The sequence below is a fragment of the Lepisma saccharinum genome, chromosome 2, assembly GCF_977018435.1.
Source record: "Lepisma saccharinum chromosome 2, izLepSacc3.1, whole genome shotgun sequence".
Classification (NCBI taxonomy): domain Eukaryota; kingdom Metazoa; phylum Arthropoda; class Insecta; order Zygentoma; family Lepismatidae; genus Lepisma; species Lepisma saccharinum.
The window spans coordinates 54,881,621-54,909,086 of NC_139230.1; the positions used below are offsets into that span (position 1 = coordinate 54,881,621).

General features: G+C 34.4%; 1 protein-coding gene across 2 annotated transcripts in view; it reads left to right on the forward strand.

Moving 5' to 3' along the window:
* The window catches only part of LOC145984433 (cohesin subunit SA-2-like), a 211,787-nt gene extending 197,388 nt beyond the window's left edge, over positions 1-14,399 (forward strand). For both annotated transcript variants that reach the window (XM_083118095.1, XM_083118096.1), the window contains 2 exons: positions 1,097-1,263; positions 14,250-14,399. In XM_083118095.1, the coding sequence (XP_082974221.1) occupies positions 1,097-1,232 (136 nt within the window). In that variant the 3' untranslated portion in view covers positions 1,233-1,263; positions 14,250-14,399. The remainder of the gene's footprint in view (positions 1-1,096; positions 1,264-14,249) is intronic.
* The last annotated feature ends 13,067 nt before the right edge of the window (positions 14,400-27,466 follow it).

The following is a 27,466-nucleotide window of genomic DNA, read 5'->3' on the forward strand; positions in this document are numbered from 1 at the left end:
GCTCACTGATCATTCATCCTCATTTATGGAGCAACTCTCTTTTCATGGTAAGCTTGATGGTAAAGTGCGAGAGGTACTAATTGCACACACATGAATGGCATAACACAACACCTGAGTTTCTAACCCGTAAAGACTGGATTAGCATGGCTAAAGGAAAATGGTATACCTGTCTCTGCATAGCAGCTGAAGTTCTGCGAAGTATGGTTATGGTCATGACTGTACAAAGAGTCTGACTCACGACTCGCTTTAACACGTTCTTCTTTGAATCATACTTTTGCCTCTCCCCATGTAATGCTCGTAACTCTCCTCTCAATGTTCGTTCTAAAACTGACCAATGACATCTCTGCTCCTAGATATTTATTCTGATTGAATTTACTGACAATGCTGAATCAGTTACCTGTAGTCTCTTAATTGATTGCAATTGTTTACCTGTTTGCAACGATGGCAATCAAGGAAGCTTGGCAATGTCTGACAAGGCATTCCTCAGATGTTTCTAGATATTTCCTGTCTGGAAAAGTGATGGCTAAATGTCTGGGATTTGGAACTCTTTGTACTTAAACATTTCCAATGATTTTATAGATTGTTGCAATATCCTGTAATTTAGTGTAATATCCTGCTATTTTTGTTACTTTTATGTCCTTAATTATTAAAAAAGTAAATGTCTTGCAAAACAGTCCCCTTTTTCAAAGCAGAACCAATTTCAGTCACCTTGTTAAATATTTTAAATTAAGAAGGCTAATCAACTATTCATATTTTTGGATGAACACTTGGAATCATGTATTGAATCTGTGGAATATCAATGTTTTAAAAATTAGTGTAAAATACACCATAGATATGGTTGAGGGAAGCTTGTTACAATTAAATTTTGGAATGCCATTCATATCCTGCTGGAAACGTATATTGAATTTCCAGAGTACTTTTAAGAAATGAATGTAAGATTAGCAAGGAAATTGAAAACTGAGTAAATTCAAAAGTTCTCTTTCAATTATCTTCACATTTAAAGTCAAGAAATGTATGTGTATTTGACATAATTTGTAATTTGTAAGATATAAGATTTGTTTATCTTGCTGATACAGCTTTATCTTTTTGGCTGCAGGATACGTTTCTTAGATGAAAATATTTTACCCAGCCAGTGGGAAATAGGCAAAGAAGAGTGGAGACCTCTTGTGCTGTATAGGAAAAGCTTACTTCGCGCTTCAGTGCAACGGCGTACCACAGCAAGCTCCACGTGAATATGCTAGAGAAGAGGAAAAAGGGAAATAGGTAATGTCCATACTATGCTAGATATAGGCATTGGTGATGAAAATACCAAAAAACTAGAAACAATAATGTATTATGTTAACTTAATTATATTTGATTGTCATGCGAAGTGGACCAATAAATAATCGTACTTATTCAGAAAACTTCAAATTGGCTTGCTTGATGAGGGAAAATGTTCTTATTCTAGGGCTGAGCCGATACTACTTTGAACTGATACCAATGCTGATACTCTCACCGATACCGATACTTGTAAAATTTGCTTTTAAAATAATAAAGGCTAGTTACCAAGTCATACTAACACATCACATTCCTTTAATGACATTAAATAACTCCCAAATTATTCTCATGTAGCATTATAATACTTTGAGCCGCGGTGGTCTAATCGGTAGGGGCATCTGACTGCCATGTAGGAGACCTGGGTTTGATTCCTGGAGTGGGTGATCTAAGGTCACCGTTTACTGCATTAAATAAAATGGCTCTTGATATTTGCGTTTTTTAAAAATTCGGGAGATTTTTAGCATTTTTCTTGCATAATTATTATATCCCCTGCATTCAAAGATTGAGAATAAAAAGATGCTTAAGAATAGAGATATAATAGCACATATTCATTATCTACGTTTAGTTAAAACCGGTAAAATAAAATTTGTGTATAATAAGTGTCAAAAAAGTAAAAAATTGAATATTCATTGAATAACTAAAAAATAATCTTACGTCCAGTTGATGAAAAGTAAAGTTCTTGATTAATATTTTATGTTCATTATTATAAGTAGTGTTGTACATAAATCTTTATAGGGGCCTCCGCGATGGCATAGTGGTAACACCATCACCATGTAATCAAGGGGTTCCGGGTTTGATACCCAGTGGAGACACATACATAGTGGTTGAGATTCCACTTTAAACTGTAGGCCCAGTCCTATCTGTGCATGAAGTGGATTTGAAATAAAAACTCAAACTCAATCTTCTTTAGTATTGTCATTGAAAGCTGTACGGTCCTAATCTAATCGTGGCAGAAATAAATAACCCTCATTGGCCAATGCCAGCAGTCGCACAAAAGACTGACATAGAAGGGAAGAGGACAAGAAGAATTGCTGAATCCACTTCCGCTTGAATGTAGATAAAACAAAGCTAATTACCCAGTGATCTTCATCCTTATTTAGCAAGAACTCCGCAACCACTTGACCCAGCATTAGCATGGCATGTGGTTTAAGAACATCCACCTATCTTACCCCCATGAGATTTCAAGCAAGAATTGGTAATGAATGGTTTATTTTATTTCCACAGTGTTAAGTAAGCAGTTATATGCCTTCATGGTTACGTTTGGGTTCAGCTTTCACTTACCCATGGCTTTGATCTGCCATCTGCTTCTCAGGAGGGTGATGTTTTCTCCAGTGTTTCTAGGAAAAGCCATGGAACTTCCTGTGCTGGTCTCCCAATGTCGCAAGGAAGGGTGAACAAACTTTCAAAAAGGACAAATGTTGAGATGAGCTGTTACTCTTGCCTGCCAGCTCTTCTAGTCACTGAAAATGTTTGGTATCGGTAGAAAAAATTAAACCAGTACTTACCGATGCCATCGGCTCAGCCCTAGTTTTTACCGAAGTACATTTAAAAAATTGACTGCACTGATCCAATAATGTAAGGAAACTGTAATACAGTTGTCAGTTGCTGGGTTACTAAAATACCAAGGCAAGTTTTCCAATTATCAGTTCATGTCTGGCCTCCCTGATGGCACAGTGGTGTCATCATCACCTTGTAATCAAGGGGGTCCCAAGTTTGATACCTGATGGAGGCACATAGTGGTTCGGATCCCACCTGAAACTGTAGGTCCAGTCCCGTTTAGCTTTTCTACACATAAAATGGACTTGAAAAAAACTCAGATCAGTTCATGTAACTAGGGGTCTGTTCCTTCTTGAATTTCATCATTCATCCTTATTCAGTGGTGTATGCTGGGTTCAAAACCTGGGCTATCTCTTCATATCATAATGTTCAAATGGGAGGCTCTTTTTCATTCAATATCTTGGATTTTGAAGTAATGTGACATTGTGATTAAAAATACTACATTACAAATAATTATAAAAATGCCAACGTTTCATTGATATAGAAAAAGTAAGGAAAGGATTTAAAATATTTCATGGTTATTTATAAAATATGTCCTCCTCCGTAGCCAAGCGGGTTAAGGCGTTCATTCGTCTTGAGATCGTTCGCTGCGGGACGGCGTAGGTTCGAATCCGGCTCTGGTTGGAATTTATTCAGCCTATGTATAGGGCCGGTGGCAACCCACCATCGTGAGGAAATTGGGGAGCTCCGAATGAGTGAGCGGTAACCCGGTCGAGAAGACCTACAATGGCTGGGGGTTCGACGGGCTGACCACCCATCACCCCAATGCTGGTCTAAGATCTCCACGCTATAACAGGTGATGGAGGAACAGTGTGGGAGGGAGACCAGCAGTCTGTAGGTAAGCCAAGGCTCTCAAGGGCTGTCGCGCTGTGGGTTATTATTATTTATAAAATATAGAGGCCCATATTGTGAAATATTTATGTAGGCCTATGTGTGAGAATAAACCACACAAACTTCTTATCTTGAATATTTAATTTGAACAGGAACTCCGTTCTTCTCTTCGTGACTTCTGTGGTAAAATGGTTATTAGTACAGCATACTATGATGCCAGGGGTCACAGGTTCAAATCCAGACATGGACATGGGTATTCTTTGTGAATGTCCCTTCTTCAGTTTCATCGTATCACTCATCCTCATTGTTGCAATTAGCTAAAGTGGCAGAAAAGCAACACTAAATAACAAATCAAATCCATTCTTCTTTTCTTTGAAGCTTATCCTCATACAAAAGCAGAGTAAATTGTTTTGTCAATAGTTCGTTAATTATGTCACTCATTTTCCTTCACTACACAATGCAGCACAGATCATTCAAAACATACATAATTCACTCACTCAATACACTAAATAAAATCCACGCAGTAATAAACCTTTCTTAAACTTCCTTCAACATGATTTCCACTCGTGAAATGACCTGCCCATTGCCATTCCTGGTTAGTCAGCCTACCCCAGTCATAAACAAAGCAGATGAGGGGTTGAAAACATCATCACTATTGAAGGTCAGCAGCCTGTCGCTTCTGCAGGTGTTCGATGGGACAGTGTTGTTTTGGCCCAGAGGAAAAATTCCTGATCACATGTCACTCTTTTTTTCAAAATTAGCGAGTTTTGTACAATTGGCATCGCTGTGAGGTTCTACCAGTGGTAAGAATGAAGACTGGAGTCTTCAGCAAATGTAAGCCCTGCACATCAGGTGATGGTTGGAAGAAAGAATCTGCAGGATGAAGCCTGGTGATCTAGTCTGTGCTGGTGATGGTCGAAAGTAAAGGTGTCCATAAACTATGTGAAGCATCAGTCACATTTGCTAGTCTATTAGTTCCTGTATTTAATCTGGGTTTCAGAGATAGCCTGTCCTAATTGCACCTAATCTAGAGGGGGTAGGAAAGCAACATTAAATAACCAAAGCACAACACAATTGCTAGTTGTCTAGAAAGTAAGTTTCTGACACTACCAGAATTATCATGGTTTACACAAATGGTTTGATAGTTGCAAATACTATCTAAATTCATATTTCTAGAGCTTGCATTTATTTTATGTCATTGTTCTGCATAGCTCTTTCTTTTACCTAGTTTATTCTGTATTTTTCTATCTTGTTGTTTGCTTCTCTTGGGCATCTCCAGGACAAAAATTGAGGCTTGTTGTGTGTTTGTCTTGTTCATCCTTGAAGTCATCAAAGGTGAGAATGTGTTGTATTCATTACATGGTAGAAAGCACTTCAGTATTGTTGTTCTTGTTATTTTTTTCCTGACTAATTATCATACTTTTAATCCTGAATATTCATAGCTGCAGCAATTTGCATTTGTTATTATCCACTCTTGACCAGCCTTAATGACCCTCAGGTACATCTCAAACTTATCTTTATCGTGGCCTCCCTACAGATCTGTACCATCAGTTTCCAAGAAGGATCATGTAAGTTTACTTTTCTCTTCCCTGCATACCACAGTCCTACCCACTTTTAGTTATTATTGTAATATGTCTACATGAATACTGGTTTGTTAATTAATTTTCTCATCTAATTTTTGTTTTTAAATTTTGTCACTTTTTGTAACAATTTATCATTCTGTTAAATGAAGTACTAATAAACAGAAATGACCAGCAGTGTAACTTGGGGCCCAACTTTGGAGGGCAGGCAGAACATGAATATTAGGCTCCAAAAAGTTTAAAAAAATACCACTAGCATGTAAATTTTATATAAACCTTGAAATTTTAGAGGGGAGACAAGTGATGAGGAAATTGTATCTTATACAGTACATATGGAAGAGCTTCAATTTAACCTACATTATATATTGGATTATGTTTGTCATATATTTTTCTATTTTCATGCAATCTATCCTTCACTCTTCCTAATGAAGGTGAAACATTTTATGTATACAAACCATACTTGCAGTATATAAAAGTCACAGTATTACTGAATTTACTGACCCTATACAATTCATCTACCATGATCTACTTACTAACTCTGAAGCCTATTCAACATCAGATTTGATTAATTTTTGTCCATGAATCGCATGTTTTCATTTACATACTGTGATATCAGACATGTCAAAGGTACAATGTACTCTTCGCAACACCTTATTTGTCTGCCCTGAAAAAATTCAGTCCTGAATTTGTAAATTTGGCAACATAGCACTTCAGAATCAACATATAGTAGCAACTCTGCAACAGTTCTGCTTTTAAAATGAAAACACTCTTGTGATTTTTTATTCTTTCACACCCCATGAAGTTAGAAACCCTAAATCAGTAATACAATACAGAATTAAACAGAAAAATCATAAGTAGAAATATAAATGTTGAAAAATATTGATGAATCTTCGTTCTGAAATTGAAAATAGGGAAATTTATGTGCAGTTTGAAACACTGAGCAGGATCTCCTCCACCTGGAGTGAATTGCCATCACATTTGAAAGCAAAGAGGCAAATTTCACACAATTTTAAGCAAAATTTCAGCAAAGATACCTTGCATAATTCTGCAAAGTGCGAATTTTCCTTTATTTGTGGAGAGAAATGGTTCGGTACTCCAGCACAAGGTTGTTTCCACTGAGATCCACGTGTTTTATAGAGTTTTTCTTCAGAAATCTTATGGAGCAGTTGGTTAGACAGTCACATTTTTTTTAATACTTTCTTTCATGAAGAAGAAACTTAGGTTCAAATACAGCCTCTCCTATTTTCTATGATTATTTACATTTTTTTGTTACTTACTGAGCACGAAGTGTTGTAATAATGTGATAAAGTGATTTAATACAGGGTGACCACTCTAGGACCATGATAAAATTCAAGTATAATTCCCGGTTTTCAAGGCAAACTTTCCAAAAATTCAAGGATACAAGCAGATGTTTTCTATTTCAACCTTACGTATTACCACCTCTCACCACCCACACACACGAATATACTAAAAATATAAAGGGTCTGTGTGAATACAATGTATCCAAAAATTCTAATTCAATTAAATTTAACTGTATATATATGCTATTTAAAATATTCAATTAAATGTGTGGAGTTCAAATTTACCATTTCACATACTCTGACTCGAAATACAAACGCAAGTCACAAATGTTATGAAATATACTAATCTATGAAAAATTGTTAATTGTATAAGAATTTCAAACTCAAATTTATGATATCTTATCTTGCAATAATCTTTCTGCCTGTCGGATAGATTGTTCTACAAAGGACACTAACAAAGTAGAGATATTGAGAGAATTCTCCTTTATTTTCCATGCAGCTTTCTTTTCTTCGCCTTCTTCAATAAAAATAAAAGCTAGACTGTGAAAAACTTGCTACGAAGCATTTGTAAATATATGAATTCATTGGCTTTAATTAAAGTTGCAATTTTCACGTCTACAGAGAAAAATTCATGTAGAATTCACACATAATTCACAGAGCCAGTAATTCACGCACAATTCCCAGAATTCAAGGAATTCCCGGTGAGTAGCCACCCTTTAATACAAGTATAATCTTGTAAGTGTTTATGCATTTCTCAAGGAATTCTGCTCTGCTTCCTTCATTTTTCTCTAGCGTAGTACTCATCACAGTTCAACGATATTCAGTGATTCACAGGATTTTATAGGCAAGGCATTTTTTCATTCAGCTGTCATAAGATACGTTAACACACATTAAGAATTTATATGTCACAAATATCTATTTTTAAACAGGATGTTGTAATCAAAAGTGTCCCAGGAGAACCACTGTGCTAATCTGTCCCGATTAGCATATCTGTGTATAAAGTGGGCTTAAAACAACAATATAAATATGTATACAAACAGGATGTTCTTTCTGCTCTTCACTGCTGACCGAAAATACAAGTCTGATTTCCCATGCTACAACCACAAATTTTATGCAATATTCAACCTATAAAACTACCAACCTCAGAATATACTTCACGTGTTTCAACGCATTCCACGTTGCATCTTGCTTACTACGATTCAAGTATCTTCCAGAAATGCATAATTCAATTGCATAAATAACAATGGAAATTTAACAAAAATGTAGGTACGCATTCTCGGTCAAGGCTGTTTACTTTCCGAAAAAGTTTCTGTAAAGAAGGTGGTTTGAACGCACGACCTTCCATTTCACAATCGAACATGATCCCACTGCACTAAACTGCTCACATTAGTTTCAGAACTCTGTTCGAGGGATGAAGACAAACATTTGTGTAGTGGTGTAGTGTATTGTGAATTAGGTGGGGGATGTTTGCTAGAGCACTGAGGATAGCTGGGTAATTCTTGTAGGATTAACACTAGAAGCGCCAAGCCGGTCATTTTGACCATTTTTCAAATTGCATTCTCTGCTTTGTACAGAAACCTTTTTCTTCATGCGTTGAAATTTTGTGACTTTTCCTAAAATTTGCAGTACATTATTACTGCTATGCGTTATTTACAAAAAAAATAATACTAATGGAAATATTTGTGTTTCTACCTAGAAGCGCCATTGCCGGTCATTTTGACCGCTAATGTATTTCAATGGAAAACCACTTCTCGATTGGAACGTTGTACTTACAGTTTCCACCCCTATTCTTCCTTTCTCTTTTGGACTTGCCCATATATGTTGGCATATTGTCGAAGCTGATAAGAAGGAGAAAGTGAAGACTCATTTTCATTTGAACACTACAGTTTGTAAGCATGTTTTCTAGACAATGTGTCCTCAGGGGACACTCCAAGGGAAAATCTGACAGTTGACGAACAATTGTTTCCTTAGAAAGCAAGGTGTAGATTTACACAGTACATGCCAAACAAACCAGAAAAATTTGGTATAAAATTTTGAATGCTAGTAGACGTACATTCCAAATACATGTGCAATGCCTTTCCATACCTTGGTAAAGATGAATCAAGGAATGATAATGTTACTGTACCTGAAAATGTTGTATTGAGAATTACTTCACCTTATCTAAATGCGGGTAGAAATGTAAATACTGACAATTATTTCACATCGTTAAAACTTGCTGAGAAGCCAAAGGAGAAGAAGACGGGTCTAATTAGCACTATGAAGAAAAATAGAAAGGAGATTCCTAATGAAATTGTGAACATTAGAACACAAGTGTATGAAACATGTTTTCAAAAAAAGGGGGACATTACATTGTGTGCATACCAAGCTAAATCAAACAAAAATGTTCTACTCCTAAGCTCCGAGCATTCAGATGTAGAAGTAGATTTGCAAAGCCAGAAGAAACTCTCAGAAACAATCAAGTATTACAACAAAACTAAATGCGGTGTTGATGTTGTTGATCAAATGGCACGCAAATATTCAGTCCGTGCTTCATCACGTACATTGCCGGTACATGTGTTTTACAATATCTTAGATCTGGCAGCTATAAATGCATGGGTAGTTTACAAGGCAGTCACGGGAAGGAACGTTATGAGACATAACTTTTTGATAGAATTAGCTGAGGAACTGAGAGGACATTTGAATGCAAAGCCCAATAAAATATTGTCAACATCAATATCACATGCACGGAATGTAAGTGGCTCTGTTTCCAGAAAGAGGCGCCAATGCCAGGTGGCATTGTGCAATGAAAACCAAACAAGTGACATTTGTTCAATGTGCAACAAATATGTTTGTGGAAAATGTGTTTCTGGTGTACAAAAGGTACTGAAATGCAAAAAAATGTAATATGTGAAATTTTATGACGGAAACTTATTTCCTTGAAGAAAATGAATATTTATTGTTGTAATTAGTGCATGGAAAATAAAAATCGCTGGGTATATGATATTTTTGTATTTTTTTACAAAATATTTTGTTTTATTGGCAAAATCCATTTTGAGAAATGGTCAAATTTTAAATACCAGTCATTTTGACTGGTGGTGGCACTTCTAGGTAGTAAAAAATCCTGGCGCTTCTAGTGTTAAACATTATGACCATTGAATGAATTGAGTATATTTTCCTTGCTGAGGGATAGTATAGTCCCATATCTTCACTTTAGATATAGAAAAATCAGGTTTGTATTTCGAAAATGACTTGATGACCAATGCAGTTTTCCACCATGAAAATAGGTTGTTCATTCACACGTATTTTATACTTCACATATTGAATATCACTTTGCTCCCTCTCCTTCTGCAGTTTGTGGAGATAGCTTGAAGTTCTTTTGCAACCAGGGTCTAGTTCAACTGCCTCTCTTTCATTTTCTAGATCATACTTCCAACAAACAAGAAAAACTTTGTAACTAAATGATTGCTTGTTCAAAACATGACATTTACACACCATTTACAAAATGTGAAACGCACCAATAGAAATCATCATTATTTTTCCCTTTCAGGATATCTAGAATTTGGCTGATAACGTTTCCACTTAAAAATTACCATGAGGAAATTATAGGCATGATATTGTGCATGGTAAAGTTTATCCACCGTGCTTGTCTCTGTATTTGACGAGATGAAAGGAAGAAGTAAGAGGTGCAGCATTTCTTTCGGATGCTATTTCAATGGTAAATGCAATCATGTGCCACTTGGAATGTGCAGAATAACGTTACTTAGAGCTAAGTCTGAGAGTGGTTGTTTTGAATATTGCGAATTTAGTAGAAAACTTGTTACATCTAATTGTGTTGAAATAAGACAAGTATTTTGAATACAAAGCAGTTGTGAATTAACGATCATTCTCAGGTTTTTTATTTTTTTATGTCACTCACTACATAATTGAAGGGCTCGGGGGGTGTTAAACATGGTAAGTGACATTTTGGTAATTTTTGAGTTACAAAGTAAAATGTGCCATCCTTCAATTTTCGAGTGAAATTGCTATGTCATACAATTTGCACTCGACTCGTGAAGCCTTCTGAAATTGGTAAACACAACACCAAAAAAAAATATATCTACAGTATAGCTTCTAATAACCTTTCTTCTTAATGAACTCAGAAATGACAAAAATATCACTTACCATGTTTTACACCCGAGCCCTTCATTTAGTTATTAGTAGATTTTTATCACATCTGCCTTGGTCGCAATAGCTGCTTACTTATGTTAATTGGTGATTTACTATTAGTTTTAGATGCATCAAAAGATGAGGTGAGAGGATTAACAACAGTCATTATGAAGGAATGGACATAACATAACCAATCTTAGCAATTTGAACTCATTAAACTCTCCCCACTACAAAATGTAATTGTGTGTGTTATTATATAAAAATATTTAATATTTTAGGTGTGCAGTGAAGAGTATAAACAATATATATATTAAATAAGATTACATACGACATATGGAATACATATATTTGACATGTGAATTAGTCATAATGTGTGTGTTAATACAACTTATGAAGAATAGCTAAAAGTGAAAAAAAGTTTTAACCTTAAATACTGCCAATCTACTAAATAGCCATTAAGCTTCAAAGGAAAAAAATGTGAAAGGACATCCCTCGAATTAATTTTTACAGTGTTCTAGGTCTGTATTCTCTTAACAAACAAAAAAAGGAGGAGTGTGTTGGGATTTGAACCCACGACCTTTCATGCTTGACAAAAAATAAAGATATCAGCAATTGTCTATCCAATTGCTCTATCATAACTTGCTGACAATATACCCTTAAAAAACCTTGCCCTTCATGAAAACATCCACCTTTCTGTGTTTCAAGCACATTGTCTCCACAAGTCGTGAAAAAGATGTTTTCTTGAGAACTGTTTGATATTATGCAAGGTATTGTAAATAAGATGTCACATAAACTCCTCAGAAATTTGACTCTTTCAGTTCAAACATGATGGCAATTTCCTCCATGTGGAGAAAAACCCTATTCAGTGTTTCAAACCTATCTGATTTCAAGTCTAGCATGCAGAATCATAAAAATTCCTCAGGATTCTTAATCCAATTTACTATTTCCATTTGAGTGTCTATATAATATTATCAGTTTATAGTTTCTAAGATCATGGAATGTGTGAAATTGGAAACCTTTCGCATCAGCGCTTTTTGTCTAGTTGAATGCCCAACTCAAAGTTGGCTACTCTCAGCTGGCACTGAAGTACAATGTTGCTAAGTTTACAAATTCAGAACTTAGAAGAATTCTTTCGAGGCAGTCAAATAAGAAGTTTCAAAGAGTACAATTTTCAAAGTGGAAATTGCTAGCTGGGGTGAAACCATCTCCCTGACCCCTCCTTGCCACTTCAAGCACTGACAATGTACAGTCATGGACAGTTTAGGATCTTGACTTCCAATGAGGATGGTACAATCCAGAAGTGTCTGTTACTGCATATTATAACAACACATTGGAATACCACAGTATTATACAATAGAATATTTACATTATAATACCTTGACCTACTACAAAACAATAATTATTTCTAGAGGAATACAATAATTTGTATGTTGTCTCTCTATGTATTTCTTTTAATGATATACAGTAAAAACTGCATATCCCGGAACCTCTATAAGAAGGAAACCTGTAAATACGGAAAAAAAAGTCCCCAGAACGGACCAATTTTATACCTGAAATTGACCTCCTTAACGTGGAAACTGAACACCATTTAAAGACCAACGAGATGTTTTTATTCTCAGTAAGATGGAAATGTCTTCCTTTATTTTTTTCGCTCGCAAGAAACCAATGCATTACTGTAAGTGAAACACACCTCTGTTGCCACTCGCTTATCGGTAACATTCTTAATATGAAATAATGTGCTACAATACTCATGGCTGTTACGATTCTGTTTCTTTCATCTCTTACCCTCTTTCTCCACCTTTCTTTGTCTATTTCTCCTCTGTTCTTTCGTCATCTTAATATTTTTCTTATCTCTCTTTTTTCTTCAGTTTTATCTCAATCTTTCTTCACCTCTCTTATTCCATCTTTCTCTTTCCCTCTATGCACATCGCGCTACGACGACAGGGGTTCCGGGTTCATAAAGATACATAAGTACGTACTGTACATTCTTACAATACTGTAAAAACTGTACCAACATGTTGTGCAGTTACATAATTGTAATCTCTGCTATGCTTATTGCAACTGTATCGCATTTTTATTCATGTACGAACATGCATTAGTACTCTAAATTATAAGTAATGCAAAATGTAAATCTGTCTTTCCACTTTTTCCTGCAGCGCTCTATACTATATTTAAAGTCAACCATGTATAAGAAGGAAAACTGTTAAGACAGAAAATTTTGCTCGGAACCATCATGTTCCGGGATCGACAGGTTTTATTGTACCAGGATTCAGTAATCTTGTTTTGTTGCATCATAATATTATATTGAGTTTATATTGATTTCTTACATAAAGTCTTGCCAACATCCATGGTGGAGTGGTTGTTACCACAGTATGCTATGATGTCAGGGGTCCCAGGTTCAAATCCCCAGTCTTTCTGTGCATCCCTTCATCAATTTCATCCTATCCTCATTGTTGTAATAGTCAAAAGTGGCAGAATAAAAATGCTAAATAACAAAAATCAAATCAAATTGATTTATCATGGCTTATTATACAGGGTTAGTCAAAAGTATCGGGACAGGCCAGTACGAGACCCGTGGACGGCGGAAAATCACATGTTGCAAGTGGGTATTGGTGCGGAAACTGCATTGAATAGGGGTGTGGATATCATGGCAGCCATCTTGGATTCCGCCATATTGGATATCACACAATATTTTCAAATGGAAAGGGGTATGTATGACACATCAATTTAGGCTAGAATCGTCCCACAAACGACAATCCAAACTCATTTTGGACCTATGAATGATCTACGGAATCGCATTGTTGACGAAACGAGAGGACTTTCTCGGGATATGCTACAACGTGCACTTTGCAGTTTTTACGATCGGTTGGCATATTGTCAGACAGTCGACAGGAAGCAGTGTGAGCACTTGCTTTGAGGCATTCTGTAAGTCAATGTCATGTTTTCCTGTTCATGCTCTCTGTTTACTTGCAGTGTACAGTTACCCACAAGAATACAGTAAACAATCCTTTCAGACAAATCTCATTTTTTTGCAGTCTAATGTAGTACACCCTATCTCTTCCACGAATGGCGATAGGTCCAAAATGAGTTCGGATTGTCATTTGTGGGACGATTCTAGCCTAAATTGATGTGTCATACATACCCCTTTCCATTTAAAAATATTGTGTGATATCCAATATGGCGGAATGCAAGATGGTTGCCATGATGACCACACCCCCATTCAATGCAGTTTCCGCACCAATACCCACTTGCAACATGTGAGTTTCCTGCTGCCACGGGTCTCGTTATTACTGGCCTGTCCCGATACTTTTGACTAACCCTGTATGAAGAATATATTTAGATGAACAATGACATAATTGCTTGCAGTGGGGTCCATGCTATGACCATTTGAAGGAGCATTTTCACTGGAATTATATAATTGAATTCTTTAGTTTCCATAAACTTTTCTAAATCTCTGTTGATCTTTGTTGTTCTAACTTGTCATTTGTTATTCATTAAGCATACTCATACAATGATTTGTTTCTTTTCTATGATGCAGGTTTTCGGCTTCTGAAAGTTGAAATGGTATGGAATTTATAACAAAATAAATAAATAAATGAAGCTCATTTATCAAACTATTAGTATCAAATTGCAATGATGATGAAAGGTAAAGAAGTAAATATACCTAGGTAGATAAGAATTCATTTAATTTAGCTATTTTTCTATTATATACATATACTTGAAATTATGTACTTGGTTGGGAATAAAATTATTAGATTACATTAATTTATCTTGCATTTGTCAGTAGTATTTTATTGCTATACTCATGGGCTTGAGGTGGAAATTGTTAGGGGAGGGGATGCTTGAGAGAGTTTTGGAACTAGTTGGAGGGAGGGGGGTGTGTGTATGTTTTAACATAGAAGAGGGAGCAGTGTGACAACTGGAGGATGGCTTTGTGTAATTCTTCATAGTTGGGGAATACCATTCCCTCCACCCCCTTCCACTTCGAGCACTGACTATACTAGATAACTGGCCTCTTTATTTTCACAACATACAAAACATTAAAAAAAAATGCATGTCTATTAATGATATCTGTTGTAAATCTCTTGACATTTGTTTCATTTTGTAAATTAATTCATATTGGGTGGTCCAAAAGTCCCGGAACACATCGAATCGGGAAACGGAAAAATACATGTTTAATAAGTGAAAGAAAGCTATTCAATGATATCACACTTGATTCCCCATCCCCACCCCTGGGGTGGGGTGGGGGCAACTGTGAAATTTTTAAATGGAAACCCCCATTTTGTATTGTAGAATCGGAAAGAGGACTTCATTCCGAGTCCAACGAGCTATCAACCATCCTCCTAGCTCAATTAAGAACTGAGATATGGCAATTTTAAATTTAAAAATAATTAAAATTTCATAAAACCCAAAACGATTTCAAAGGGAAGCTCTGCCCCTAATTGAGCTAGACCCCTTCCATATACTCTATTGAAAGGTCTTGACATGCAGATTCCGAATCTTCAATCGCTTTCACTCTAGCTCAATTAGGGGCAGAGCGTCCCTTTGAAATTTTTTTGGGTTTTATGAAATTTAAAATCGCCATATCTCCATTCCTAATTGTAATCAGAAATAAGATTTTGGCACTACTCAAGGACACCCCAGTGGTAACACCCCCCCCCCCAAGAGCAGTGCCCAGGTAGTTACCCTGGGCACTTTAGGACCATGAAAAATTCAAGCATAATTCCTGAATTTCAAGGTGAACTTTCCAAAAATTCAAGGGTACAAGCAGATGTTTTCTCTATTTCAACCTTATGTGTTATCGCCTCTTGCCCCCAACACATATACACACACAAATATATTAACAATGTAAAGGATCTGTGTTATTCCAACGTATCCAAAAATGTTAATTCAATTCAATTATGCAGTTCGTTTAAAATATTAAATTAAGGTACGGAGTTCACATTTGCCATTTCACATAAGGTACCTGAACTCAATATGGCCTATTTGCTGTTTCCAAGTAATTACATGGTGAATTCGACAGATGACATTAATATGTCATTTAGACTGTCTGAATGACGTGATTGAACCTGTTGGTTGTACCTATAGTGCCGTAACTTGAAGACAAGAAGCGAAATAGCTGGACCTCGTGATTGTGTTCATGACCTAATATTGCATATGGAAGTTATTACTTACTTCATCTTCCAAGTGATAGGTGTTTATATTTCTAGTCCATATTATGATAGCTCATAATTTGTACTTTACAACAGTATACTTAGTTTAGACTTTAATCTAAAGTCCTGTTTAAAATGAAGGAAAAACTAAAACTATGGCCTACATAGGAATATATCGTAAAAGACATGTGTTACTCTTATGCTCACATAGTGTGTCTGGGAGTCACTAACGATGATGGACCTTTCATTTACCCAGACTATGATGTGTAATCCATGGTCTTCTGGTGACAAGTTATGACACGTCACTTTCTTGTTTATTGGTTTGTAAATTGTTATTTCTTTGTGTAATCTAATTGTCGTTATGTAAATAAAATATAAGTGTATCAATACACTTATCTACCTATAAAAATAACATTGTGATACTTTCTTTACAATTTGTTGCATTTTTTTCATGTGAAAAACCAAATATATTACTACGCCATATTGGGTACATGTACCCACCATGGCCTAAATGTTACTTTTGAACAAAATCTTCACTGCACGCATGCTGTTATTTGGAACAGACTCCAATTTTCAGTAAACGTCAAAAATTGTTCCCCCTCTTGAATATTGCGATTAGTTTTATATTTCTGACATTGTAAACCATTAGAAACAATCATAAACCTTACATCCATATTGGATTCAGATACCTTACGTAGGCTCGATTCTCCAAATACAAGTCACAAATGTTATGGGATATACTAATCTACGAAAATGTTTTCATTGTACAAGAATTTCAAACTCAAATTTACGTAATCAATTTCAATATACAATTTAATAATTGCAATAATCTTTCGTCTATCAGATAGATTGTTCTGCAAAGGGCATTAACAAAGTAAATGGATTGAGAGAATTCTATTTTATTTTCCACACAGCTTTCTTTTCCTTCGACAAAAATATGAGGTAAACTGTGAAAAAAAAATGCCTCGGGATATTTATAAATTATATGGGATTTGGATTAATAAAAGTTGCAATTTTTCACGTCTACGGGGAAAACTTCACGTAGAATTCCCGGAGCCAATAATTCATGCATAATTCCTAGAATTCAAGGAATTACCAGTAAGTCCTTAAACCCTGTATTTAGGATATTATTTCGAGACTACCATTTAAAGAGAAAAGTTTTCATACCGTGAAGACTGGTCGTCTAAAATGTAGGGATCATCGACCCACGATCTCACCACCAAAGGTTTAAAGGTGAGTTCTGATCTGCATGTTCCTTTGTGAATGTCAGTCCATCAACTTCATCTAATCATCATTCATCCTCATTAAAGCAACAAATGCATGAAAATACTCTTTGGAAAAAATTACGCAAGCAGCCCTTGCCTTCCGAATACTGATTAATATTTTTAAGTTCTGTTGTCAAATGATAATATTTGGAAGATATTAACTTATATACAAAACATTCAAATTTATTTTTAAAATTAAACTTTGTAATATGGTCCATGCCTCAGATGAAAGTCTTTCAGTAAGTCATGCTATCATCCAGAAAATAAATAAATAACACAGTTTACAAATAAAAACATCTTTACTTATACTACATCTGCTCACACAAACACAAGAAAAAAATAACATTATTCTGAGAAATGCACATAAATGTATTGAACTTCACCAAGGTGAAGTAATATTTAGTTATTAACCCTGCAAAATTATATATTTCATATTGCAGACATTTGCAAAGAGGAATGCTTTACTTATTATAATATGTACAAATGTATATACATACATAATATTTTATGTTTACATTGAAATACAAAGGTGAACTCATAAATGCAACAGCTGAGTAGAATATATGAGTGATCAAACATCAATGGAAGAAACAGTACTCTTAATACACAGTATTCCAGCCTGAGTTCATACATGCACAAATTACATGTGCATACTTGTCCAGGTTGACGTATGTTATAGCTTATTGAAAAAATATAATCTTGCATTACTTTCAAAATACATTCTTACGATGGTGATATATTTCTTAAGCTAATTCAGATCATGTTTTTTTTCCCATGTAGTAATATTTTTTTCTAGTATTACTTGGGGTGAATTTTCCCATGAAAGGAAAGCAAAATACCATTGATACAACACGATGACACATGTCGATAAAATTGATTACTTACACCTAAAAGCTAGTTGTGTTGAAAATTAATATTTCAACATGGAAACCCAACATTCTTTACAAGCACCTAAATATTATATAGCTAGTGATCTTATTACCTAAAATCGATTGACAACATTAAATCACTACAGGTTACAGTTATACACTTGCAACTGGTAAGATTCCATCTCTATAAGAGATGAAATACAGGGAACTTAGATTGTAAGGGTAAAAATATTACAAAAATCAATCAAAAGCAAAGAACAACATGAAATGTGACTGACTGCTGAACAAAATTTTCCTGTCATGTTGTATCCACATTAAGGACAACAGCATATTAAACACCAGCTGCACAATATTTCCTACTTTTGATGTGCTTTCACTAAGAAAATACTAACCAAAAAGTAGTCTGTTTATTTCAATCTTCACTTTTCTTAGGCCACATTATATCATAATCAGAAGAAAAATTTAACACTTGTATTTTTCATCAGAGAAAATACTACTTGACTTCCTACATAAATGTAGACTACTTTATATAGTCTCTGGTTTTATTTTTTACAATTGCACAAAATTTTAATATTGCTTCAAGAACTTTGCAAATATACAAGGATAAGTGTTGACACTAAAATTATTCCTAAAATAAATTAGAAAAACTGAAATTATTTGTAACATATCATTTCTTTATGATATCACAGAGTTTGGTACCATTTCGACAAACAAAACCTATTTAAAATTTTGTATTGCTATTTTGTAGGATGACAGGGTGGCTACTCTAGGACCATGATAAAATTCAAGTACCGGTTTTCAAGGCAAACTTTCCAAAAATTCAAGCAGATGTTTTCTCTATTTCAACCTTACGTATTACCACCTCTCAACATCTTCATAATATAAAGGGTCTATGTGATTTCAACATCCAAAAATTATAATTCAATTAAAATATTTAATTTAAGGAGCTGAATTTCTATTTACAATCAGAGGCGCAACCACGAATTTTTGTCTGAGCGGGCGGGGAGAAAATGCCAGGATAAATGTACTAATACTAATAATAATAGTGTTAATAGTAACGTTATTATTGATTTGTTTTATTTTACTTCACTTCTTGTGCCACACTTGGCTAATTTGCGAAGATGGGGTTGAATGATATGATGAAATTGATGAATGGACAGTCACAAACATCCATGCCCAAGCCGGGATTCGAACACGCTGGGACAAACATTGTTGGTTATTATTATTAGTAGTAGTAATAGTACTAGTATCAAAGACATTATTATCCTCCTAAATTATGCAAAAAGGGAGTAGAAGTTGGTGCTAAAGCATTTGTGTTTGAACAGACTATTTCAATTATTTTTTCAACACATGACACAGTAGTTCGGATTCCACTTTAAACGTCCAGTCCCGATTATCCTTTCTGTGCATAAAGTGGACTTAAAACCACAAATCAATCAATCAATCAATTTCACAATATTTTTTCATTTAGATAGTTCAGCACCCAGGGCCGACTCCCGTCGCTCCCTAGCTATGGTTATAAATTTGATAAGACTAAGAAAAGGAGGAATTGCGAGTGAAGTCAGCAAGAAAATTTTACGAAAATAAGTTTTATTTGCATAAAATGTGAATAGGATTTGTATTAAAAAAGTTGTAATTTTTCACATCTATGGAGAAAAATTCAAGTAGAATTCACACATAATTCCCAGAATTCAAGGAATTCCCGGTGAGTAGCCACCCTGGATGAGCATTAACAACATTAAAATGGAGTTTACTTTTTAAAAAGATAACAGTTTCACTTATACTTTTTTACCCATTCCAAGGCTAATTTTTCCAGCTAGCTTTTTTCACAAAGCACACAAAACTAGTATTAAAAATGCTAATTATCACAAATAAATGACACTAATTTTAACAATTTATTTTCATATTAATTTGTTTTAACAATTTAGGGACAGAAAGCGGGTTTTTAATTGCAATCTCTATATAAAAAAAAAAAAAAAAAAAAAAAAAAAAAAAAAAAAAAAAACTTGAAAATTGAATGTTAAATTATTGATGGGACATTAACTGGATACAGGAAAATCAGCTGTAAAAGTAAACATAATATTGATACCTTTAAAATATGATTGGATTAAATCAGTGTGTTTGTTTTCATTTGACAGATAAAATGAAAAAGACTAAAATACTGAACATCTATTTCTCTGGTCATTTTGCTTGCATAGCCAAAATGCTATTTTTTATAAAATATAAAAGGATGGAAAATGGCATGTAAAAGGAAGAAAAAATATTCAAAACAACATTTAGTTCGGTTTCACATTAGTTCATAAGTTCTTAAGGATAATTCATTTATTTAAATGTGCCTATTTTACATTATTATATTCCCAAATATCTCTACTTTCCAGATATCCCCGCATGATTAAATCAACACAGCATTAATGTGTGTGTAGGTGGATATATGGGAGACAGGCCCAGGCTTAATTTGTCATCACTAACATCAGCACATTTAATAATGTGGAATAAAAATTTTAAAAAATATTAAAGCTGTAAATTTGTAGTTCAAATACTAGTAACTCTCCAAAGCACATAAGTAGCTAAAAATTAAAGTACTACAAAGGAGAAATGCTACATTCAATTATTAATAATATGTTTAAAAATATTTTCCTAAATGGCATTCAAACAGTTCACAAACAAAATATCTACCTTAGCTATTGTTTTCCTATAATTTAAAGTGAAGATTATATTTTAGCTATTCATTCATTATGCACATACTCTCCTTCTCATCACAATTAACTAGTGAAATAACCAAAAATGTGTAGTGAAGATTACTTTATGAACAGATAAACCAACAGGTCCTGGATCCAGAGTTTACAGTGGATTCTGGCTAACTACAATATGCTTTAATTTAGAATAAAGCCCACAAATGCTCAATTACAGAGCCACAGTATTATCATTACACTGTAAAGTAGGAATTGATTGTACAAATTGCAATGTAATTGATCAACTAAAATAATATTACTTGTGATGGGTATGTAAATCAGCGAGTAATGGTTTGTTAGTAGGAATGATGCTAATTTTACCATTCAGTAGCCACTAGGAACCCACAAATTTTGAAGATGACTGAACATGACGATAATTTAGAAGATACTTAAAAAGCGACATTGAAGCTTCAGACAAGTAAGCCAGCTGTAGCAGTAATGAGACTGGAGGTGCTGAAGCAGAGTCCCTCAAGGAGCTGCTGTGTTGCAAAGTTTGCTTTTCAGTTTGTGTCAGTTTAATATTTCTGGCTTGATTGACACTATTCTTATATATAATTTTAAGTCCATAACAAGTTTCCCAAGATATCAGTGAAGTTTTTTGACCTTAGAAGGGAACAAGTTTTCACTATTCTTAAATACAGAGCCCTAATGAAGTTCTGGTCTCTTTTATGGCATAGTGGTAACAACATTGCTTTGTAATAAAAGGGTCCTGAGTTCGATACCTGGTCGAGGCACATTGCACAGTGGTTGGAATCCCACTTTAAACTGTAGGCCCAGTACCAATTAGCCTATCTGTGGATAAAGTGGACTTAAGACAATAATTCAATTCAAAATCCTAATGAAGTTCTGATCAAAGCAAAAGTTCAACAGGCAATCCAAATAAGAAAAATAAAATGGGTAAAAACTTCTAATACATATATAGGGGAGACTGGGGCACATTTGAACATTGTGAATTTCCCGGCAAAGTGAATGAATTGTGCAGAATTAACAGCAGTAGTGGTAGATGACACTGCGGATGCGCTGTCAGCTGTTTTTTTGATTGAGTTGAGTTGGTGTTTTAAGTTCAATTTCTGCACAGTAAGGCTAATCGGGACTGGACCTACAGTTTAAAGTGGGATCCAAACCACTATGTGCCTCCACCAGGTATCGAACCCGGGGCCCCTTGATTAGCTGTCAGCTGGCAGTCTGACCATTCATCAGTTCATAAACATTAGGGTGAGATCTTGTGTTAGTCCTTGAAGTAATTCTTCTCATCAAAAGTTGTAACAAGATAACCACATAGAAAGCCAAGAGAAGAGTTTGATTATAGAATATGATTGTTTATGGATAGGTTTGTGCGCTACTATTGTGCAACATACATATATGTATTAGCTTTCCCCTATGATGTGTACATTTGTCTGTCATAGCCCTGTAGGGCAGATTTGAATAACCCTGTCGGGGCACATTTGAACAGTGATGAAAGTTCCCGTAAGTTCATCATAAAAATATTAACTAATGCATTTCACATGATTTTAAATGGTAAACAGTCAATGTAGTTCATGGACGACAGGAACTTTGTTTATAAAATTTCTTAAACATGTTAAGAAACTTGTTAGATGTAGGAAATTATTTTACTAATGGATAACCACAAAAGCCATTGCACTCTTGATGCTATCCTGTTTGCAAAAGAAAATTGAATAGTTCTAGTAACATTTAGCCCTTAGTGAACACACCGAATCCAGCCACTAGATGTTGGCCTGATGGAACTTTTTAAGGGAAAAACATCACTATTCACGATCTGGCATCTTTCAGAAACACAGCCTATTTAACTTCATTTATGACTAAGTATATTACATCGGCATTTGCAGATCACAAGATATGGATATTCTCTATAGATTTTGAGCTATCAGCTGTAACCAACATGAAAACAAAAATCATGTACAATTATAGTACGTATGTAGCATTAAACACTTGGTTTCCAATAAGATTAATAAAAACAAGACAATGTTCAAAACTGCCACATGTGTGTTCAAATGTTCCATGCATGGGCCAAATTTGAACATATTACCGATGTTTTGTTTAATACATTTATCTTGAAAAATAAAAAAAAATTGTGTGCAAAAATGTACTAGAAGACTGCTTCTGTTAATTTTGCCATTAAAAAGTAATAAAACATTTTTGACTGATATGAATCGTGTTCAAATGTGCCCTAGCTGTATTTTCATACCACGTGGGAAAAAATGAGACCACACACATTTCAAACTTAAATTCAGCTAAACAAATTAAAGAAGTTGTTGATCCTTAAAAGCTCTCCTTTTAAAGGGTGAAAAAGCTATCAATCTAAAACTCTTTAATATACTCCCTGCATATATTAGAAATTATAACTCATATTTCTAACCTTTCATTAAAAATAAATCTCAGCTTATTTATTTCACAATGGGAACAAATATTCTTTCTGTATTCAACTCATTTTTTAAATAATGTCTAGTCCTATTTGGGAACAGTGCTGCAAGCCGTGTATGCCAGAAGGCCCTTCTCAAGACCAGAAGCAGGTGATAAGATGGTTGTCATTTTTCTGGAACAACTCTTGATATTTTGTTTTCTATTTTCATTTATGGACATATTAATATATGGTGACAGGCAGTACAACACACAGAACTATTGCCCGCATTTACAAAAAATAAATCTTGAAAATACAACATATTTCCAAATAAAAAAATGGAAGTAAGTTGAATGACTTCCCAATCATCGCTTGAAGAGCATGTTTTTTTATTGATTGAAAATTATAAATGTTGAATGTGCAAAAAGAATTATATTCACAATGTATTTCTCACATGTTTTCTGAATTTGAAAAATGCATTTCTTCATGTAGACAAGTGCATATATATTGCATGATTTCTTAATGTAACATGAAAATTCTTCAAATTGTTTGTTTCACACAGACATAATATCATTTCAACATCTCAAGAATTATTTGTAGAAACGTGTGCCAAATCTTAACAAGAATGATTTTTTTTTGGCATAATTAGATGTCATGTTTGTATTTCCTTGGAAATCTTGTCTGCAATTTGTATTGCTGATATTGTTTCTTCATGTATTGTATTCTGATATTTTTCATTGCAGACAAAAAAAGTTTATTTTTTCATTTCCTAAACATAGGAAATGTTCAATGTAGTTCTGCGTTTTGAGAAACCAGCAAATTTGAAACCAAGAGATGAAGAAGGGAGACCTGTGCTTGCTGATTTCCTTTGTGAAAAACATGCAGCCACAAGGCAGTTAAATAATGGTGCCTTGCAGCGAAAGGTTTTAACATCAAATTTTCATTTGTACTTTTCACGACGAATATGGGGTGAGGGTGACTGACTTACATAATGAAAGGGAAGAAAAACAATAAATCCTGGTACTATTCTGTGAAATTCAAGTTCTTGCATTGCATTCATTACAATTATAGCAGCAATTTGAGGGGGGGAGATGCTGTTTCTCCACATAATGAGATTGATGTTTCTTTACTGTGTAGCATTTTCTCTTTAGGGCAAACTATCTCATGTTTTCAACATATCTTGGAACATTCACAGGAAAGTAACAGTACTTCACTTCAAATTTTTCATTCACTTTGGTTGGGACATACTGACTCACCAAATACAAAAAAATTGGGTAAAATTTCTATTTATTTCTTCTTCTAACTGTACTTCTTGCTTTGGAAGGAGGATATTTTACTTCCCACAAGAGCCTGGTCTTATCCCGAAAAAACAAAACTAACTTGAACTCTCTGTAATAAATAGTTTTCCTTGTATGATTTTTTTTAAACATCTGTGCAGATTTTAAAATTACGCACTTTAAAAGCTGCCAACTTTAAGACAGCCAAAGCGACAAGGCACACATGTCACTTGGAAACCAACCACCAGAAACAAATGCAACTTTCCGAACCAAAGTGACATGACAAGCTGCACGTGTAGCTTGTAGCTTGCATGTTACTCGGACTGGCCTACGTTATGTTATTTTGGTCTGTTGTTAGCGCATGCACAGCTTTAGACTGAAGGACCCATGTTGCTTCTCTCTTCGGCATGTAATCCCCATGTCACTTTGATCTGAAAGCACCCTCGGTAATCAATGCAACCTTTTAAACCAAGGCGACACTGTAAGCTGCACGTGTCGCTTGTATGTTGCTCAAACTGGGCCATTTTCTCAATACACACGTATATTGAGACAGTATATATTTGCAAAAACATCAGCTTTTCCTCTAAAAATGATTTCTTCACCTTACATATGTTTTTATTGCCAAGTACACTTTGTAATACAAAGTGCAATAATTGCAAAAAACACATGCACATGTATTTTTACAAACAAAATGATTATATAGGAAAAAGAACATACATACTACTATTCGTACTCACCTCCAAAATATGAGCGTGCCATTCCAAAGATTCAGACCCATCTTCTCCAAATGAAAATTTCTCTCCGAGACTACAGTGTTCCTGTGTGAACATGCACTAACAATTGAAAAATTACAGAATATTATTTATTCACTTCCATTGATGAGGTAAAGTTTCATCAAAGAAACAGCATAAACAACAACATTCTGTTAAGTATAACTTATGGCACCTTTCTTCAAAGAGAAGGCAAGCTAACTAGGAAGGAGAAAGACAAAAGAATATTTGGGAAAGTTCCTCATAATGGGATGAAAGGATGTGTTATCTTCTACAAGTGGCACATTATGTATGCTAAAAATAAAATGTTGTAACTAAATAAACTGCACACTATCCAATGAAACACCCAGTCACATGCAGAATATGGACAACTATAATGTACAAAAGAACTGAAATATGATATATTGGAAGCAAATCAGGTTAGTTCTGGAAAAAACTGAAGGGTCACATTTCTGCAAAAGATTCAGTCACAAAGGAAAAAACAAAAACCTGTTACTATCAACTGCTTATGACAAAGAGGTATGAGTATCTAACGATTGCACGTAGCAGTGTAGCAGACATTGCACCATTGCAAGAAAGACAAAGTATAAAGAATGAAAAGTCTCAACACATGTAATGATGAACTTTGCAACCACATCAACCCCCATCCACTTTCTTTTTTTGGCTATGCAGAAAAAATATGCAATTAACTGAAAGCAGTGGAATAAAAAACTATGGCACATTCCAATGTAAAGACTCAACAACATACGTGCTCTTGATAGCAGGGAATCCTGTGTCGCTCTTTCTCATGGGATTCAGCTGACAAATACACGATACACTAGAGCATTCATAAAAATTGCCCACAGGATAGCCAGGTGATCAATCCCATGCATATAAGAGTAAATGCAAATACCTGAAGATATGCACATGTGGAAGCATGGCTAGCGGAATGTTGGAAATTCAAAAGTTTTCAGGAAACATTTTCTTGCACTCCAGTTTCAACTTTATATGTAGTCTTGAAAGTGCATAAACATGGAATATAAAAAAGAATGCCCTCAAGAATATACGCACAAACCCAACTAATATTTCATGTTGGTTATCACGTCATTTCAAAAGAAAGAAATCTTTCTTATTGATTATAAGTTTAAATATGACATTAGGCATATTGTATTTTATCTTTCCCCAAAATGGCAATTTCATCTCTTTGCACACTATGTAAAATAATATAGTATTAGCACAAATTTTATAAATTATGAAAAGAACATATTATTCACAATATCAAATTTCACTAAATTCCTTACATAAATATGCAATACACCTTCAAAAGTATTAACATCATTAATGCCCACAATACTTTATATCTTGAATAAGGAAAAATGTAAAATGAGTTAAAACTGGAGGTGATATGAGGTATTCCATATTATAATCTAGCAATTACAGCAAATTTCAGGGTTCCTACAATTATATCCTGCATATGGCATTAAGTTTGTTTTGACCATTTCCATCACCACAGTCTGGATGTAACAGGAAAATAGACAATGCAAAATAACACCAAAAATAAAACTCTAGACACATTAAGTCTATGTTTCCCACACTTTCTCTTTTCCCTGGAAAGTCAGGGAAAAGGTGAAGAAAGAGTAACTCCTGCTATCTCCAAGCACACTAATGATAGCACACACAGGTACACATGAATACTAATAGCACAATCATATATTAAGACACTGTACAATTACTTTGAACACTTTCAAATAGGAATGGAACTATTACGTAAAATGGCCATCATATCGGAAAGCACATGAACTGTTGATCACAAACTCTGATTATGATAAAAGAAAAATGTATGAAATTAAGGATGAACCATGAAAATTTCAATTTTGACATTTAACATCAATAAAAAAAGAAGGAAATAACAACATCCATGAAATATATAAGGAAACTATGGTACTCGCAAATAATAATAAAAATGTGTAATTCAATATGGTACAATTTTAAATCACTGTCAATGCAGTTCACTTTCTTCAAATTAATTTTTAATTGCTACTCTGAGAAAAAGATAGAAAATAACTTTCAAATCAAATCACGCCTTACAACCTCTTTTAAACAAGTGTCACATTTTCTCTGTGCACTACAATAAATTTTTGATACATTTCATTATAATTTATAAGCTAACTACCTACCATATATATTACATATTAAGATTGCACCTTCCAAGCATGCAAAATATTAAGTTGTGCATGCCTAAGTATTTTCTAATCTTTCAAGTGTGTCAGCCATTTGAAAGAGATTATTTTCATACAATTTGTGAACAAGTTAGATGGGTATATAAATTGAAATTATTTTAAACACTAAAT